This window comes from Myxozyma melibiosi, assembly GCF_037950935.1.
Source record: "Myxozyma melibiosi strain Phaff 52-87 chromosome Unknown BZA70scaffold_6, whole genome shotgun sequence".
Taxonomy (NCBI): Eukaryota; Fungi; Ascomycota; class Lipomycetes; order Lipomycetales; family Lipomycetaceae; genus Myxozyma; species Myxozyma melibiosi.
Window position 1 is genome coordinate 187,256 of NW_027042920.1, and position 15,678 is coordinate 202,933.

Here is a 15,678-nt window from a genome sequence, read left to right on the forward strand (position 1 = left end):
TGATATCTCGAGCCTCGAACACCCGCCCGCTTCATTCCCCATCTCCATCTCTCCTCCTCATTCACCTCTCCTTCTCTTCATCCTCCTCTCCTCTCCCTTCCCTCCCCCCTGCTTCTTCTCCCCTCCCGCGCCTCTTCTCTCCTCCTCCCCCGGCTACTCTGCAGTACCACCGCATTCTTCGGGTTAGGGCCCAGACTGACCAACCCCCTTCCGTCAATTTCCAGCCTTCTCTCCGCTTATCTTCCGACTCTGTATTTTTGGTATAAATATAATTCAAAATATAAACAAAGAAAAAGTATATGATATGTATATATAGATATATGAAACACTGCACAATAAAAACTCACAACAAGCTATAGCATCAGCTAACTCGTCTACACCACCTCGTTGATGATCCGCGCCGCCTCCGTATACGTCCGCAGCATCTTTTCGCACTTTTGCCGCTCCTGCGCAATCGCCGCGTCCTCCTGCAGCAACTCCTCAAACAGCGCCTCCTTGTACAGCTCAGACACAAGCCGGTTCTGGATCGTCTCCTTGCTGTAGTTCACAAGCAGATGCATCACCGCCTTCGGCACCTGGTCCTGGATCGTCTCCCGCACAATCGAAAAGTACGAGTTGATCAGCCGGCGGATCAACTCCGTCTCCAACTGCTCCCGCTCAGACAGCGTGCCTTCTTCCCCGTTGATCGCGCCCAACGTGCCCGTCATCCCTCCGTGCTGCTGCATGAATCCCGACGACGACGACGGCGACGGCGACGCTGACGACGCCTGCGCGTTCGTCATGCTCATCTGCTCAAACTCCCGCGTCAAATCCTCGGACGCATCCGACTGCCGCGCGCCGTGCTGCTGATGTCGCTGCTGCTGCTGCTCTGCCGATGGAGTAGAGGAACCTAGATCCGCACGAGTATGTGAGCTTGATTTACTTCCTACCCCATCGCCATTCTCACCCGCACCAGCTCCAACACCACCAGCCATCGTCGTCGCCGCAGCTTGCGCATGATGTCCATGCTCTTTCGAAAAGAAAAAACTCATCAACGACGAGTTCGAGTCTTTCGCGCTGCCATTGCCGTTGTTATTGCCATTGCCGTTGCTTATACTCTGACTCATCGACGCCTCGCTCGCATTCGAATCTGCTCGCGGCCGCTGACTGCTGCTCCTACTACTCTGACGCTGATGCTGATGCTGATGATGCTGATGCTGGTGATGATGATTATGGTGCTGTCCTTCGACTGGGGGGGAATGCTTACCATCCGCCGCTCCCTCGCCGTTCAATACCGCCTTCTTGACCTCCATCCGCTCAAGCTTCCGCTGCGCCTCCCGCGCCTTCTTCTCCTTCTCCTGTCGACTCGACAAAATACTCGACATCGCCGCCGCCGCGCCAAGAAAGTTCGGGTGCTTCGTGTTGATGTACGCCCGCTGAATCGCAATCAGGCTCTCAACGTACTTCGACGTAGGCCCCAATCGCTCCCGCAGCAAATCGCTCACAACCTCAATTATCTTCGACTGCAGCTTCGGGTACCGACTCAGCTCGTGTCCGCCACAGGTATGACAGATCTTCATCAGCTCTTCGTATACCAGCTCCACGCATCGCTGCGAAGGCGGATCCAGCAACCGGATCTGCGGCTTCACCAGTAAATCAAACGCAAGCTCCGGCACAAACAACGACGGCCGCGGGCCCGTCGAGTTTCGGATCGCCGTCCGGATATCGTGCACCGACAGGTTCGACGTCGGATCAATCTGGCCCAATTGTGTGCCAAACACATCATTGTAAATGTAGTAGATCCGCGCTCCTCCACACAGTTCCTTCAACGAAATATCCGACGACGTACCATCAATCGAAGCCACAAAACTCGTCGCAAACTTTGTCATCAACTGAAGAATCAAAACGCCCTACAGAGAGTTAGAATTTTCCATTCAGCTCAAATAATCAAAAACTGTTGGCTCACATTATTTCCCGATCCAGTCATCTGCGGCTCTCCGTACGACGCCAACTCCTGCTGTGTTTGCCCCATAAGCGTATTCAACCGCGCCTTGATATCCGGCAGCTTTTCACGGATATGTGCCATCAGCGTGTTATTCAAGCTCTTGGCCAGGTACTGCGTGCCGCATCGGTACGAAATATTCCTGTACGCCGGATGGCTTCGGAAGAAATCCTGCTCGGCCTGCAACGAATCCTGCAGACTCTTGTTGACCTGAATATCCTGCTGTGACCGGTTCACGACTCCGATGAAGCCCAGCTTGAGCGGGTATACCCGTCCAGACAGAATATCCATCGCGTTCGTGCCGTGGTCCATCAGATCAAGTTTCGTCAACACGCCAATCGTTCGTCGGCCTTGCGGGTCAACCTGGCGGGCAAGCTTGAGCGACTCGGAATTGACGAGATCGACGTTTGCTGGCGAGACTGCGAGAATGATACTGTTGGGTTTGGTAATGTATTCGCTGATCAAGCCACGCGTCTGCTTCTCGATATCGGTCGGCTGATCACCGATGGGAATCTAAATCTATGTTTTAGCGTTCCGCAAACTTCTTGTAATCGAGAAAATCGACACAAACCTTGGTCAAACCGGGCAAGTCCACAAGCGTGAGATTGAGCACATGAGGCGAGAAAATCTTGAGATTGATAGGCGTCTTATTGATCCCCTTGTTGTTACCAGCGATGCGCACCGTATCATTCTCAATCTCGCGCCTGACCTCGGTGAAGTCGTAAAACTTGCGTCCCGGCACATGCAAGAACTCGGCCCACTCTTCCTGGCGCGGGCTCGTAGTCCGAGTGGTCGCGGTCGAAAGATCGCCGGCGGGATCGTAGGCGGTCGTGGACGATGGCGCGGGAGGTGGTGGTTGAGAGAGCGTGGAAGGTGAGGAGTACGGGATGTTGATCAGCTGGAGAATAAGAGGGCGCCGCGTGACGATGCCGGTGCCGCGCGGAAGGAAATCCTTGCCAACTAGAAGAATCGTCAGCAATCAGCGTCCAAATCAGTTGCTTTGGTCTCGTCTACTGTCCTGTGATCCAAAATAAAACTGCTGTCATAGAAGAGCAGAGCATCTGGGCGGGAATATTGATACAACGGGAAGACCCGGGATTGCCATGTAAACAATTTCGAAACCGCACGGCGCTCTTCGCTCTGCGCAGCAACGACGGACAAACAAATCCAACAGAAACAAGCAATTCCAGAAACCAAAAACACATAAAACAAAAACCACCGGGGACACTAACCCAAGTTCTCGAGCACCGAGCTCTTGCCGCAAGACTGACTGCCCACGACAACAACCTGCGGAAGATCGATCGTGTCGGTACCGATGGTGTTGAACACCAGGTCCTGCAGCTTGTTGACGACCGGGATCAGGTCCTCAAAGGTCGAAGTCATGTTTATCCTGTGTGGTTTAACCTGGTTTGTATGCTTCCGAGCTGCAGAGGGCTGATTTGTGCACGGGAAGAGAGCAAAGTCGGGCGAGGAGAGTGCGAGAAGAGTCGCGTCCGAAGTTCACTGGCAAATTTAGAGTTTTTCTCTTCCTTCTACGGCAGCCCTAATACACCTTCTGTAAACAACCCGCTCGTTCCTGTTGTTTGTTTACTCTTGTCTTTTATATCAGTATCTTCTGTAGAAAAGTAGATGAGAATCTGCTGTATTCTGGTAAGCATCTGACAATAAAGACGTTTGGATATGTCCAGATACCACCAAACCCAGGCACGATTCACATCACCTCCAAAGTTAAGCCCAAGCTCGTGGTTGTCGATCACGCTCAATTATTCCTATTTTAGAAATACAGCATTCACAGTCTACGGCTCTGCACTGCACAAGAGATATGACTGTAGATTGATGGTGTATATATACATGAAAGGAAGATAACCTAGCCTCTATTCCAGATAAAAGAAATTCGCCCCTGCAGTCGATAATGTCAGCATATTTCCTCTTCACAGAAACACAAACACAGAACCACATACCGACAAGTGTAAGTCCATACAGCCTTGCCCATTCTCTCGCCCCCGACGTCCTGCGCGTCGTCGTCGTCAGCGCCGCCGCTGTATCCGTCTCGCTCAACTTCTCTTCTGTGCTCTCATCCTCAAATCCCCAATGCATCCTCGCGCCCGGCGGACGCGGAGACTGCCGTGTGTCTTCCCGAAACAGTAAAAACACATATCGATGTCTCCGAGGCGGCGCCGCGGTCTTTGATCCTGCACTGCTGCTCCGGCTCGGACTCGTGCTTCCGTCGACGTTCGTCACCGTCGACGGCGACGAGATCTGTGTAGATGAGCTGGTGATGACGGCCGGCACGTCCGGCGGCACGTATTCTAGTAAATGCTGACCGTTTTTACTGTCAACCTCTGCTGGCTCAAGCGTGGATCCCAGTGGAGTAAGCTGCACTCCAGAGATCACCAAGTGCACAAAGTGTCCCTGCACGAGTCCTCTCCCCGCCCCATTCTCTGTCTCCTTCGCACTCTCGGCAGCAGCTGGGATCTGCACGACTGCATCTGGATCCGTCATCACGATTGTGTACTTTGGAGCTTGCGAAAATATAGAGGGAGAGGGCGCCACTTCGGGTTCGTCGATAGGGGTTATGGTGAATCGCGGTTGATCTTTGGCTTCGCTGTATTTGAGGGTGTTGCCCAGTGCTGCGTGATGATCATTTTCGTAATCAACCGAGAGAAGACTTTATGTAGTTCATTGTCAGTTTACTGCAATATTTCAATAAGAATAATAGAGTGGAGGACTCACGCCGAAGGAACAAAGCTGTCGACCACTACATGCATCAAGAAACGTCAGCAGTCTCACCCCGCCACAAATACAGACAGAAAATTCTCACCATCCGGAATCACCCTATGCTGTTGTAAGGATTCCAATATCGCCTGGCTGATCGTAGCCTTCAATGTACACCGCAATCGTCAGTTCAAAACCGCAATCTCCGAAGAGGAAACGCAAGGAAACGAGATAAAACGTACCAACCGCATTCGATGTATCAGTGGTCCACCAGACCTGTAGAATCCTGCGTCGCCGTCATAGATTGAGCTTCTGGTGTGTAAGATGTAACTCCGTGTGAGGCCGTGTCCGACTTGACTGCATATTCGTGTCGTGAAACTACTTCCTATCCTCGAAACCCCCAATTTCGACGCCATCTTCTTCTTTCTTTCCCACTTCTCTCTCTCTTTGCTCGAAACAAAAGAAAGACAAACCAATGAAATTTAAAGAACAATCAGCGCATAGTCGAACAAACTTATAATTGTCAGTCCAAATAACGCCAGAGCAGAGCGACTTCAGAATCCAAACAGCAATGCGTTCACCGATGTTCTTTTTTGAATTTTTCTCGGTTCGGACTCAACGTTCGCTAAACTTTATCGACGTCATTTCTGCTGGCGATAAGGATTTGCGTTGGGAGGTTTGCTTTTGCTCATTTTACTTGCTATTTAGCTGTTCGGGGCATCTAATGAGTGATTGATCCTTGAAAAGCAGTTTATTGGCCGATTATTACCTTAAAGAAGACTGAAAACTATGAACTATGACACACTGAAGAAAAGATGGAAATCTATGAATGAAGCTGTCCTCTACACCTATGCTGATATATCCTCGCCTCCGCTAGCTGAATTTCGGCCCATCCACCGCATCTTCTCCAGCTCTGCTTTCACCTGCTTTAAAAGCTGTTCGTCGTTTGACACACTCTTGTTGACCTTCTCCTGCATCTCACTCATTTGCTGCTTCATAGTCGTGAGCTTCTCGGTGTGCACAAGTTGAATTGCCTCATGAGCCTCAATCAGCTTCGCCTTCTCTGCAGACATCTCTGAGAGATTGTCACTGAGCGACCTTATTTTCAATTGATCTTGTGCTCGTGTTTCCGCAATCTTCTGCACCTCACTCTTGAGACCATTGACGTCCTCTCGGAGTCGAGTATTAATGGCCTTCGTGCTAGACGCCAGCGTCTCGTAGCTCGCCTCGGCCTGCAATCTCTTTTCCTCTTCCTTTGCTCTCATCTCTTTTTCCTTTGCCACCTCCCGCTCCAGCTCGCGAATGCGGCCGCTAACCTCCTTCAGCTCTTGCTCTCTCTCCTGACGTATCTTACTCTCACTCTGCGCTTTCGTCTCCAGCTCGGCAATCTTGCGGTCTCTCCGGTCCAGGATCTTATTAAACATATCGTTCTCATGCCGTATACGCTGGAATTGCTCCATATGTGACTCAAACTTGCGCGAGATTGCTTCCCGCCGTTGCCGCTCCTCCTTAGCTCTTTCTGCTTGCAGACTCCGGTCTCGCTCTAGCGAGTCTATGATGCTATGTAAATGCTCGATTGCACGAGTCGTGCTTGTATTGCTGACCGTCATCTGTTGCTGCTGCTGTGTGCTTCCGCTCATTGCGTGCTCATAGCAGATCCGGTACTCCTCCGGGCTGAACTGGTACGACATCCGTTGCTGCTGCTTGTTGTTGCTGGAAGCACCGGTCTGTGGCAATCCCTGCTGTTCACCATCGTTGAGGTCGGGTGAGCTGAGAAGAGTGGGAGAGTTTGACGAGCTGCTGATAGGGGAGTCTGAGAGGGATTCGGGAGAGGTGGACCGGCCGAGAGGCGGGAGGGTGGCCTTTGGCAGTTGCTTTGCGATCGACTCGAGACTCATTAGTTCCAGACTTCGTTGGGCTGTGGGATGGAGAATAAGAGTAGATGGTTAGCAAGAGTAGATATATGTGGAAGTTGAGTGCTGAGTGCTGAGTGCTGAGCGCTGGAAGAAGCAAAGCGGCAGAAAGAAGCAGCTTACCGATCTCACTTCGCAGAATCTGGATTCGCACTTTATCCTTCTCGGGGTGTGAGTTCTCGCCATGCGGCTGCTTTTTCATCCCCTTCATCCCTTTGAGTAGGTCGACCGTCGACGCCGACGAGTGCATGACAACGTTTGTAAATTGTGGTGGGAAACGGAAGGTGAACGCGATGCAAGGGGCGGGTGGAGGTGGGGAGCGTGTGAGCGAGCGAAGGGGGAGGTGATGTGATGTGATGCAAGGGGACAGGCAGCGAGTCGAGGGTTATATAGAGGTCGTTCTCTAGATCCTCGAGCTCTTCTGTTCTATCGCAGAATAATCAATCTATAAACAATATCAAACAAACAGGAAAGCAGGTTTTCGCAGGGTTTGGCCTGTGGAGATGCACGCAGAGCCTCTGTTAATGTGGCTGCGGCGTATTTTGAATTTTCTCTGTCGGTTAGGGGCGCTCTTCTGTGTGTATGATTCTGATGATTGCTTCGTCGCAAGTGCTGTTGTTCGTGTTTAATGATTTAATATTGTACTTTCTATCTACTAATTCAATAAGCTATCTTCATTTCTCCTCTCTCCAGCAATTGCCGGCGCTGAGGTCAAAAGCAGCAAATCTACCCCAGCAACCTTTGTTTACCTTACCAGCATATCCATCCAACACATCCCACAGTTACGCCACATCGCCGCATAACAGTATGCAAAACTCTCTTTTTTTATTTACATCCGTCCCAATCGGGCGGCCGACCCCTGACGCGTGCTGCATGGTTTTTGGCATAATCTACCTCAGAACACTGACATCATCACTTCTTATCAGATATTACGCACTTTCATTCTATACAATAGCAAAACTCAAACATAGGACTATAATACATCATCAAATTACCGACTTAACGTATCGCACACATACATGACTGTGAAAAAAAGAGAGGTGGATCCAAATAAAACAAACCACGCCCAAAAAAGACAATCAAACAAACTACCACTCCTTTTGCTTTTCGGCTCACGACATAATCGCCTTGTGTATCCGCATCAGAACCTCTTCCGCCGTCGCGATCTCACACGCAACTCCGACTTCCAATCCAACCACCCCTGCAGAGCTCGTGTTCCAAATACCGTTACACTTCTCCGCGCGCTGATACGCACTTCCGGCTTCTCCGCTGCTGCTCGCGTCGGAAATGTACGCCATCTTCCGCTGATTCTTGTCCCGGAGATAGATATCGATCGCGTGCTTTTGCTGCTGGTACACTATCCGAAACTTCCGCGCACTGCGAGGAAGAAAGTAAACCTCGCCGGCGTCAATCATGCTCGCTGCCTTCAGTATCGGCAGCGTCGCGTTCAGTAAAACAATCAGCGGCTTCAGACCATCATTGTCCAGCACATCCTGCAGGAAAAACTGTATCCGCCGGTGTGGACTGTTCTTATCCAGACTGAGCATCATTCGCGCCTCGGCATCAATCGAAATCACCATCGTCAACCCAGGTGCATAGACAAAGCTGATCCGGCTCAACGACACTTCTTGCACTTCCAGAGCATACGACTCTAAAGTTCTGATGAAGTTCACCGCTCGTTCTATCCGTCCTAGGCGATCTAGCATCAAGTTCAGTACCTCAGAAGCCGGAGGAACGCTAAACTTTAGACTGAACTTGCCGTTCACCAAGTCGATCTCGACATCGGACGAGCTCGCAGACACCGACTTTAGCGCAGCCGACGGCTCCATGCTTCCAGTTACGATAACCGTACTCTTTTCAGACGGCGACGCGGCCGGTATAAAATCAAGCTTGAATATCGACCGGGCCCATGAGAGCTTCGCAACAGAAGAAAAATCAAACTGTAGGGAGGTATATCCGAGTTCAGAAGACGACTTGGACGAAGGTCGTATTAGCTCGTACGAAACCTTTCGCTCTTCCATGCATGAAGCAATAACGTGGAACGTAATTCTTGCCGACGCTAACGTAGCCAGCTCTGCAAGCTTCTCTGCCGAATACAAAATCTCCAAAGCAGCCCCATCAATTGCCTCGTTGAACGCAATCCTCCAGCCACTGTCAGCAGGCTGCAATTCAGTGAGCCATAGATTGACAGCACTGTCCGAGATCGTGACGACCACGAACCATGCCGGAATCCAGTCCCGTTGCCGTATCGTGGTGATCTGTCGAACTCCTGTTCCGTACTTTTGCCGGATGTCTTCGGCTCTGATGTTTGACACTTTGACAATCTCCCAATCCGCCGCTTTCGCAAAGTCCTCGATCTCTCGCTGTACTGACAAGTGCCGTAGATTACAAAGGATCTGTGGCGCGAGGTTCAGATCTGTCTGAGCATTCAGAGTCTTCTCTGCTGATTGTATCAGGTCTGTTGAGCCCTGAAGAATCATTCGTCCCGTCAGATGCTCAACAGTCAGGTACGTCGTCGAACTGGGTGTTAATTCAATCCGAAGTTTGAGATCATCAACCGGAACTATTAAATTCGGAAGAACGGAATGTATCGGTGATGCAGTGAATACTGTGTAAATCGTATGTAGAAGTTGCTGGATGTGGACTATCAGCATCTGCGATAGCGCTTTCTGTGCCGAAATATCGTCTTGATCAATCGAGAACGTCTCATGCGGGAAGTCACGAGGAAGCCATCGCACTCCAAGTACCCGCGCTTGTAATATTCCAAACTCCGCTACCGACTTGCGGCCCGGCAGTTCAGTCCAGTAGTTGATCACAATAACCTGTCGCTCCGGAAAGTGGGTTATCGAAAGGGTTCCGGCCCATATTCCTGATGCCAACTTTCCAAACTGTTGATTTAATATTAAGAGCTTGTAGGACAATGTGAAGTTATCTGTATATAGTTAGCCACGCCTTGCTCATCAGGTGCAAGAGGAATATTGTCACATACGCAAATAATCATATAATTCTCTCATTCCTTTTGTTGCCAAAATCTCATTTCCAACCCTCTCTAACGTCATCCGGATTGCAGGAGTGACAGTGGACTCTGGCTTGAATATAAATCTAAACTCAATCAGGAAAAACTGTGCGTTTGGCTCCTCGCTCGCGATCCCTAGATCAACCTCGAATTCACCGTCGACTGTAAACGTTGCCCGTCCGTCTGCGATCTTGAATTTTCGAAACTGTGGCGGAAGACCTTTGCTGGAGGATAAACGGAGGGATAAGAGGACATTGAGATCGTGTAGAGCGTCGAGGATTTGTCGTGGAGTGAGTGGCTTTGGTGGTATAAAATTAAACTATTGGAGCATGAGCGTTAGCCAGGTCTCCAGTACAGCATGCCAAAAATGAAATCAAATCAGCGTACTGTAGATAACCGCGGCTCTCCAACGACAAGGACTTCCAAGGCAGTTGCAATGTCTGGATTTCGTAACCTGATTATAGCCAGCGGTGGTTAGCACGACCACACATCAACTGAACATCTGCAGTAGTGAAACAACACAACACAACACATACCGAGCACCACCGAGTCCATGTTTGACCATCTGCAATTGCATGACAGCATTACTGAAGCAGTTGGCTTGGCCGTTCAGCCACGCTACCACATCAATAACTTTCGAGATATCCTTCGCACTCTTAGCCCACTGCCCGAGAACCAATAGTTTGATAAATTGCTGTCGCGCGTGTATCAGAAACGTAAACAGCTTTCGCTTTTTCGTAAAATCGTTCGAGGCTGGTAAAGTGTCGAGCAGATTCACTAGATCCGTATATGTATTTTCCACCAGTTTTGTTACCACGACCGACAGTGGGATGAAATTCTCAGAGATGTGCGGGATCGTCGGAGGCTGTGAAACCATAGCCTTTGACGACTGCACAATCTCCTGAGACTCCGTCCCGCCGACGCCGCCGGGATGATTTGTGACGCTCATCGTAGAATACAGCACACAGGGCCTGGCCGAGGCGCCAGACTCGGGGTTAGCAAAAACGCGGGCTGCAGCGAACGAGAGAAGAAGATGTCAGAAGAATGATCCAGCTGTGCATATAATAGTCTGACCACGACACAGTCGCTTTATCGCACTCCAACAACAGGATCCGGGGTCGCTGGCAGATCTAACCGGGGAGTGAGCTTTGCTGTCGACAGAAGGGTTCGTTCGTGATCGTGCGAATTCTTCGACGGAGCGCGCAACTTCCCCAGCCTCACCGCGGTTAGGGTCCAGACCAGTAAATAAAAATCATCCACACAATAGCATCGCAGCCCGAACATCTGCGCAAGTCAACTATCCAGAGCGGGAGCATAGTCCATGCACATAATCACTACTGGAACAGCAGTCTACAGCTTTATCTTTTGCTGATTATCTATCCTGCGCGATGGCGGAGCTCACAGTTGAGCAGCAGATCGATCAGCTGAATTCCGCTAAACAGCTCGTATCTCAAGACGCCTCCTTCTACCCCCAAATCATCAAGGGCATCCTGCCTATCGCGCAAAAGCCAGAGTCTGCCCTGCGGTTATGGAGCGCTTCTTTTTTGGCCGAAGGATTCTCGTCGACTTCAGTAGACCAGCTCGAGAAAGAGCAGCTCGCGCTGTCGTGCTTAGACACGATCGAGATCCTGGTAAACGACGATGATCTGCAGGTGCAAAAGCGCTCAATTCCGTGCGCGGCCTTAGTCTACCCTCTTATATACAGCTACGTGTGAGTTCTGGTTCTATTATGCTTTCTTTGTAGTTTCTTTTCTCTGCTGGCAGGGAGCAAAGACAATGACTGATGCCGAGCTTAACCCTTTTAGTTGCACACACAAGACAGCCGACGACGTCTGGAACAAGATGCTCGCAATCAAGCTGAGGGTGATCGAGCTATGGGACAAAGGCCACGTCGGTCTCAGTCTGGCTTGTATAAAATTCGTCCAGCGTATCGTAGCAGCTCAGACTGCGGGAGCCAAGGATCCACGGGTACGTAGACTTTTATTGATTCCGTCAATAGCGCTTGCTGGGCTTGCCCGACGTTTGCGCCTGATGGTGCTTTCCTCTTCTGTCTTTTCGCGTTTGCTAACAGAGATATTTGCAGCTCGTGGATGCGTCGGATGCTTCTCTGACTTCAGTGCCGCTCAATCATCCGTTACTTCATCTGAACAGCTTGGAGGCTGAGGGCCAAGGCTACCTGGACCGGTTGCTAGACGTATTCTACGATCATGCTATGTAAGTTCTACCGCATACTTGAATCTTCATTTACTACTTCCAAGGACGGTCTATTGATACTATTTAGCAACGAGTCGATCCTCAGCGCTACGCTGTACGCGCTCGGCGTACTCTTAAAAACTCGTTCAACCACTGTAAACAAAATCCTGACACGCATTCTTTCATTCGACCCTCTGTCCGCCGACTATGCCACGACAAATCCTGCAAAGCTCAAGCTCGAGCTGCGGTGTATCGAGAAGAACTTGCGGATTCTTTTGGGAAATATGATGAAGTACGTACATCTGACCTCTCAAAACTTTTTTTGAATCTTGCTGCTAATAGTGATGTGTTTTAGGACTCCTGCGATTTCTAGCCAATATGGACCTCGGATACACCTGTATTTGAACCAGCTGATGCAATTCAAGAATCTCTCACCCGAAGAAATCACTCGTAAGCGGTCCGCAGACTCCACAATCGACAGTCCTTCCAAACGACCACGAACAGACTCACACAGTCCTCCCACTGAAACCGGAGTAAAATCCTACGCCAGTCTGTACACCCTGATCGACACAAAAATACCCAGCAGAAACTTTGACGTCAAAGCGCTCCCGCTCGACGTGCTGGCTGAGATTGCTCTTGCTGGGATGACGGCAAATAGCCCGCAAGTCGTCGACGCGGCCGTGAAGGCGGTGCAGACACGGTACAGCAAACTCTACCCGCCTCCGAATATCATCAAGATCGAGGACGACGGAAGTCTAGAGAAGTCGATCGAGCAGGCGGCAGCTCCGTCGACCGCGGCGGTTATTGATCCGCCATATATGGACGATGACGATGACGACTACGAGCCTGACGAATATGAACCTCCAGATCCGATCAAGTCTGCTTCACCCACGCCAGTGCCTGCGAGTCAGCCAGCATCTGCACCTCCTGCACCGGCTATAAAGTACGAGGAAGAAGAAGACGATGACGATTACAACCCTGAGGCCCTAATTGATCAATTCCAACCCGTTGTTGCCAGCAAGCCACCGAATCCGCAACAAGACGACGCCTACATCAATGAGTTTCGAGAGGATTCGCCCGAGATGGACGCACTTGCGCTAGCTGCCCGGGAGCAAATGACCGACGAAGAACGAATTGCAACGTTCCAGGACTGCATCGAGCGGCTGTTTCTTGCCGGCGAGGACATCGAGCGCACGATCTTTGAAGACAACGAAGCAAAGAAGAACGCCAAAGATCTAGCGGATCTCAACAGCGTCGGCCTGCGAGGCGATATCTGGGTGGTTTTGCTCGCGAGATTGGGCACGAGAGGGATCCCTGCCGTGCAGACTGAGGGCATGTCTGAGAGCCAGATCGAGCAACTTAGTGACACTATGGCGCGGCATATCAGGGAGAAGCTTTATGAATACGTGATTGCGAATTTCCGAGAGCGAGTGGAGGTCGCAATTATGTGGCTCAGTGAGGAGTGGTATAACGACAAAATGAAGCTCAAACAACAGCAGCAACAGCAACAGCAAAAATGCGAGACAAAAGCGGAAGATGAGGATACCAAGCCTGTGGGCACCGACGGCACCCTTACAGCAGAGAACTCGGCATACATCATATGGACGATGAAGATCATGGACAGCGTGATCCCATTCCTAGACGTCAAGGACAAAGTTTTTTTACGGTTCTTGTCAGATTTACCAGAGCTTACCCGGGACATGTTGTATAAGCTCCGGATTTTGCTGAACGATCCTGATCGTCAGAAGTTGGGCAGATTTGCGCTACAGTATGTTTTCCCACTTTCATATAGTTCTCAGAGTTATGGACTGAAGGCTAATAATCTTTTTCACCGTGATTTAGGTACCTGGGCAAGCTAAGACCTCCGGTTCGGGAATACTGTTCTCAACTGCTAGAGTCTTTTGAAGGTAACGAGGTGAAGCCAGCCGCCTAGCATTAGAAAAGGAGGACGGAGGTAGTTTACAAGCAGTTGAGATGTATAGTAGTTTAAGAAATTAATTAATCTCTCACAAGCGAGGCGGAAACCGTTCTCGTAACCGTTTTCCAAAATATACAAACCCGATAGCCATAGCACCACATAAGCCCAACGCCAAAAATCCCAGCAACGAGCAGCCCCATCCATGGCCGAGCGAGTTAAACAGCGGAGCCGAAACCAAAGGGAAGAACGCACCTGCGGTCATTCTGAAGCAGTTTCCCGCAGCCGTAGCACTCGCAGCTAGACCGAATGGCGCATATGCCTCGATCAGATAGGTCTGGATCGGGATCATACTCGCGACCATACCGAGGCCGAGCGGGAACATCGACGCTACGACTGCAAACCAGTGGACTCTGTACTCGACCGCCCATCCGTACCAAAACATCGAGACGGGGAGGAGAATGCAGGAGAGAAAAAGCGGGCGAAGGCGAAATTCGGGTTCCCGCTTGCCGCCGTTCTTTTTCGTGAGGTAGTTTACTAGTTTGTCGTTTGTGTTGCCGACAGTGAGGATGCCGGCGAGTTGGCCGGCTCCCATGCCTAGATAGCACAGACCGACGATACCAGGACTGAAGCCGTATAGGTCATGGTAGATTCGGGGAACTGTCGTAAGAAAGATGTATAGAAATGAGAACGCGATGGCAGTGTACAAGCCCAGAAAGGTAACGCTAGGACAGGTACAAAGCAGCGCGAGCGGTCTTGAAATGCCAAACCAAAACACCTGGCGATGCGTCCGCTTGTTGTTGATTTCATATACCGAGATCAGCTCTGGTCTTTGCAGTTGCTTTCTCAGTTTTTTAGTCTTATAGTGTAGCAGAACCGAAGGGTTCGACTCCTCGGCGAGGACGAAAAACAGCAAGGATACGGCCACGCCAAGTATGAGCAGCAGCCGGAAACACCAGCGCCAGCCGACGTTCTCGGTCATGAAGCCTCCTATTATTGGGCCCAGGTTGGGACCCATAAGCGGTCCTAGTGCAAATGCAGATGAAACCTCTTGATAACGACGACGTTAGTAGACGCTCTTATGCTGCGATCCGTGTAGTCGGGTGGGTACTCACTTCCAATCTTCTCTCTTTGGAACATATCAGAAATAGCACCTCCTCCAACAACCATGCCAGCCGAACCCAGAAACCCGCCCATGAATCTGCACGCAAGAAATGCACTGCTAGTTCTACTGAGCGAGCAGCCGAGATTAAACATTGAAAAGCAGAAATTAGAAGCTAGAATGACGTATTTGCGTCCATAGAGCTCACTTAGCGGCGCATGAAGCATCATCGGACCCCATCCGAACCCAAGCACGTAGATAGAAATCAAAAGCGTCTGCCGTAAAGAACTGGTCTCGCCAAACTCAGCAATGACATCACCGACGCCGGGGGCAAACATGGTTGAGGTCATCGGCAGCATGAAGCAGGAGACGATGATTAGGATCATTGTTTTCCATTTTCTTGATAAAGGCCAGTTTTTGGGATTGAGCGGGTCGTCGGGGCTTTCCCATCCAACTAAGCCGCTGTCAAGATCCATGAGTAGCGGTGGAGACCGCGGTGGCGGGGAGGGCTCCCGCTTTTCAGGATCTTGCTGCTCCCCAGAGCGCCCTGATTCGAGACCGCTGTCGGATGCCGAGGACATAACGAAGCAGATGAAGAACAAGAACAGGAAGAATTTGGTCTCATTTCCAAGCCAGAAGCCTCAACAACACAAACACACAGAAACTTCAGGAACAGGCAGCTACGAACCAGCTTATAAACACGCGATCTGCGATGCCAGCGAGAGTTGGTCTCGAGACCCAGAAAGGCGGGGAACGGCGGTTTAAGGTTTGGTTTAAAGGGGTTTGTGCCGGACTTAGGCTTTTACGCCAGGCTCGGCTCCGAGGATGCTGACATCGGATTTC

The 15,678-nt window shown here is 50.6% G+C and overlaps 6 protein-coding genes across 6 annotated transcripts; 1 reads left to right on the forward strand and 5 right to left on the reverse strand.

Annotated features, from left to right (window-relative positions):
• Nucleotides 1-77: 77 nt before the first annotated feature.
• Nucleotides 78-3,467, reverse strand: BZA70DRAFT_167853 (dynamin GTPase). Its single transcript, XM_064909848.1, has 4 exons — nucleotides 3,214-3,467; nucleotides 2,553-2,941; nucleotides 1,946-2,494; nucleotides 78-1,889 (listed from the first exon to the last, which is right to left on the reverse strand). Exons 1-4 carry the CDS (start codon nucleotides 3,362-3,364, stop codon nucleotides 375-377), a joined length of 2,604 nt encoding a protein of 867 aa, XP_064768024.1. The 5' UTR covers nucleotides 3,365-3,467; the 3' UTR covers nucleotides 78-374.
• Nucleotides 3,444-5,352, reverse strand: BZA70DRAFT_278815 (uncharacterized protein). Its single transcript, XM_064912664.1, has 5 exons — nucleotides 4,939-5,352; nucleotides 4,803-4,860; nucleotides 4,715-4,739; nucleotides 3,943-4,649; nucleotides 3,444-3,881 (listed from the first exon to the last, which is right to left on the reverse strand). The coding sequence occupies exons 1-5, from the start codon at nucleotides 5,110-5,112 to the stop codon at nucleotides 3,856-3,858; spliced, it is 990 nt and encodes a 329-aa protein (XP_064768025.1). The 5' UTR covers nucleotides 5,113-5,352; the 3' UTR covers nucleotides 3,444-3,855.
• A 54-nt stretch (nucleotides 5,353-5,406) lies between these two features.
• BZA70DRAFT_278818 (uncharacterized protein) lies at nucleotides 5,407-7,279 on the reverse strand. Its single transcript, XM_064912665.1, has 2 exons — nucleotides 6,733-7,279; nucleotides 5,407-6,614 (listed from the first exon to the last, which is right to left on the reverse strand). Exons 1-2 carry the CDS (start codon nucleotides 6,857-6,859, stop codon nucleotides 5,545-5,547), a joined length of 1,197 nt encoding a protein of 398 aa, XP_064768026.1. The 5' UTR covers nucleotides 6,860-7,279; the 3' UTR covers nucleotides 5,407-5,544.
• Nucleotides 7,280-7,431: 152 nt separating this feature from the next.
• BZA70DRAFT_278820 (mediator complex subunit MED14-domain-containing protein) lies at nucleotides 7,432-10,910 on the reverse strand. The gene is made up of 4 exons (XM_064912666.1): nucleotides 10,162-10,910; nucleotides 10,013-10,079; nucleotides 9,599-9,944; nucleotides 7,432-9,541 (listed from the first exon to the last, which is right to left on the reverse strand). Exons 1-4 carry the CDS (start codon nucleotides 10,572-10,574, stop codon nucleotides 7,722-7,724), a joined length of 2,646 nt encoding a protein of 881 aa, XP_064768027.1. The 5' UTR covers nucleotides 10,575-10,910; the 3' UTR covers nucleotides 7,432-7,721.
• Nucleotides 10,911-13,794, forward strand: BZA70DRAFT_278821 (uncharacterized protein). The gene is made up of 6 exons (XM_064912667.1): nucleotides 10,911-11,336; nucleotides 11,431-11,593; nucleotides 11,709-11,839; nucleotides 11,907-12,110; nucleotides 12,174-13,586; nucleotides 13,661-13,794. Exons 1-6 carry the CDS (start codon nucleotides 11,014-11,016, stop codon nucleotides 13,749-13,751), a joined length of 2,325 nt encoding a protein of 774 aa, XP_064768028.1. The 5' UTR covers nucleotides 10,911-11,013; the 3' UTR covers nucleotides 13,752-13,794.
• Nucleotides 13,795-15,573, reverse strand: BZA70DRAFT_278825 (synaptic vesicle transporter). The gene is made up of 2 exons (XM_064912668.1): nucleotides 14,849-15,573; nucleotides 13,795-14,783 (listed from the first exon to the last, which is right to left on the reverse strand). Exons 1-2 carry the CDS (start codon nucleotides 15,414-15,416, stop codon nucleotides 13,825-13,827), a joined length of 1,527 nt encoding a protein of 508 aa, XP_064768029.1. The 5' UTR covers nucleotides 15,417-15,573; the 3' UTR covers nucleotides 13,795-13,824.
• Nucleotides 15,574-15,678: the final 105 nt, after the last annotated feature.

Excerpts from the sequence above, each read along its gene's own strand:
- BZA70DRAFT_167853 (XM_064909848.1), bottom strand. The coding sequence starts at position 3,364 with ATGACTTCGACCTTTGAGGACCTGATCCCGGTCGTCAACAAGCTGCAG. Across the intron at positions 2,495-2,552 it reads ACTTGCCCGGTTTGACCAAG|ATTCCCATCGGTGATCAGCC; the intron begins GTTTGTGTCGAT and ends ACATAGATTTAG. Across the intron at positions 1,890-1,945 it reads TGACTGGATCGGGAAATAAT|GGCGTTTTGATTCTTCAGTT; the intron begins GTGAGCCAACAG and ends AACTCTCTGTAG.
- BZA70DRAFT_278815 (XM_064912664.1), bottom strand. The coding sequence starts at position 5,112 with ATGGCGTCGAAATTGGGGGTTTCGAGGATAGGAAGTAGTTTCACGACA. Across the intron at positions 4,861-4,938 it reads TGATACATCGAATGCGGTTG|GCTACGATCAGCCAGGCGAT; the intron begins GTACGTTTTATC and ends TGTACATTGAAG. Across the intron at positions 4,740-4,802 it reads GCATAGGGTGATTCCGGATG|TGGTCGACAGCTTTGTTCCT; the intron begins GTGAGAATTTTC and ends TGATGCATGTAG.
- BZA70DRAFT_278818 (XM_064912665.1), bottom strand. The coding sequence starts at position 6,859 with ATGCACTCGTCGGCGTCGACGGTCGACCTACTCAAAGGGATGAAGGGG. Across the intron at positions 6,615-6,732 it reads GATTCTGCGAAGTGAGATCG|CCCAACGAAGTCTGGAACTA; the intron begins GTAAGCTGCTTC and ends TCCATCCCACAG.
- BZA70DRAFT_278820 (XM_064912666.1), bottom strand. The coding sequence starts at position 10,574 with ATGAGCGTCACAAATCATCCCGGCGGCGTCGGCGGGACGGAGTCTCAG. Across the intron at positions 9,945-10,012 it reads GAGAGCCGCGGTTATCTACA|TTTAATTTTATACCACCAAA; the intron begins GTACGCTGATTT and ends ATGCTCCAATAG. Across the intron at positions 9,542-9,598 it reads AGAATTATATGATTATTTGC|ATAACTTCACATTGTCCTAC; the intron begins GTATGTGACAAT and ends AACTATATACAG.
- BZA70DRAFT_278821 (XM_064912667.1), top strand. The coding sequence starts at position 11,014 with ATGGCGGAGCTCACAGTTGAGCAGCAGATCGATCAGCTGAATTCCGCT. Across the intron at positions 12,111-12,173 it reads CTTTTGGGAAATATGATGAA|GACTCCTGCGATTTCTAGCC; the intron begins GTACGTACATCT and ends GATGTGTTTTAG. Across the intron at positions 13,587-13,660 it reads TTGGGCAGATTTGCGCTACA|GTACCTGGGCAAGCTAAGAC; the intron begins GTATGTTTTCCC and ends ACCGTGATTTAG.
- BZA70DRAFT_278825 (XM_064912668.1), bottom strand. The coding sequence starts at position 15,416 with ATGTCCTCGGCATCCGACAGCGGTCTCGAATCAGGGCGCTCTGGGGAG. Across the intron at positions 14,784-14,848 it reads CCAAAGAGAGAAGATTGGAA|AGGTTTCATCTGCATTTGCA; the intron begins GTGAGTACCCAC and ends GTCGTTATCAAG.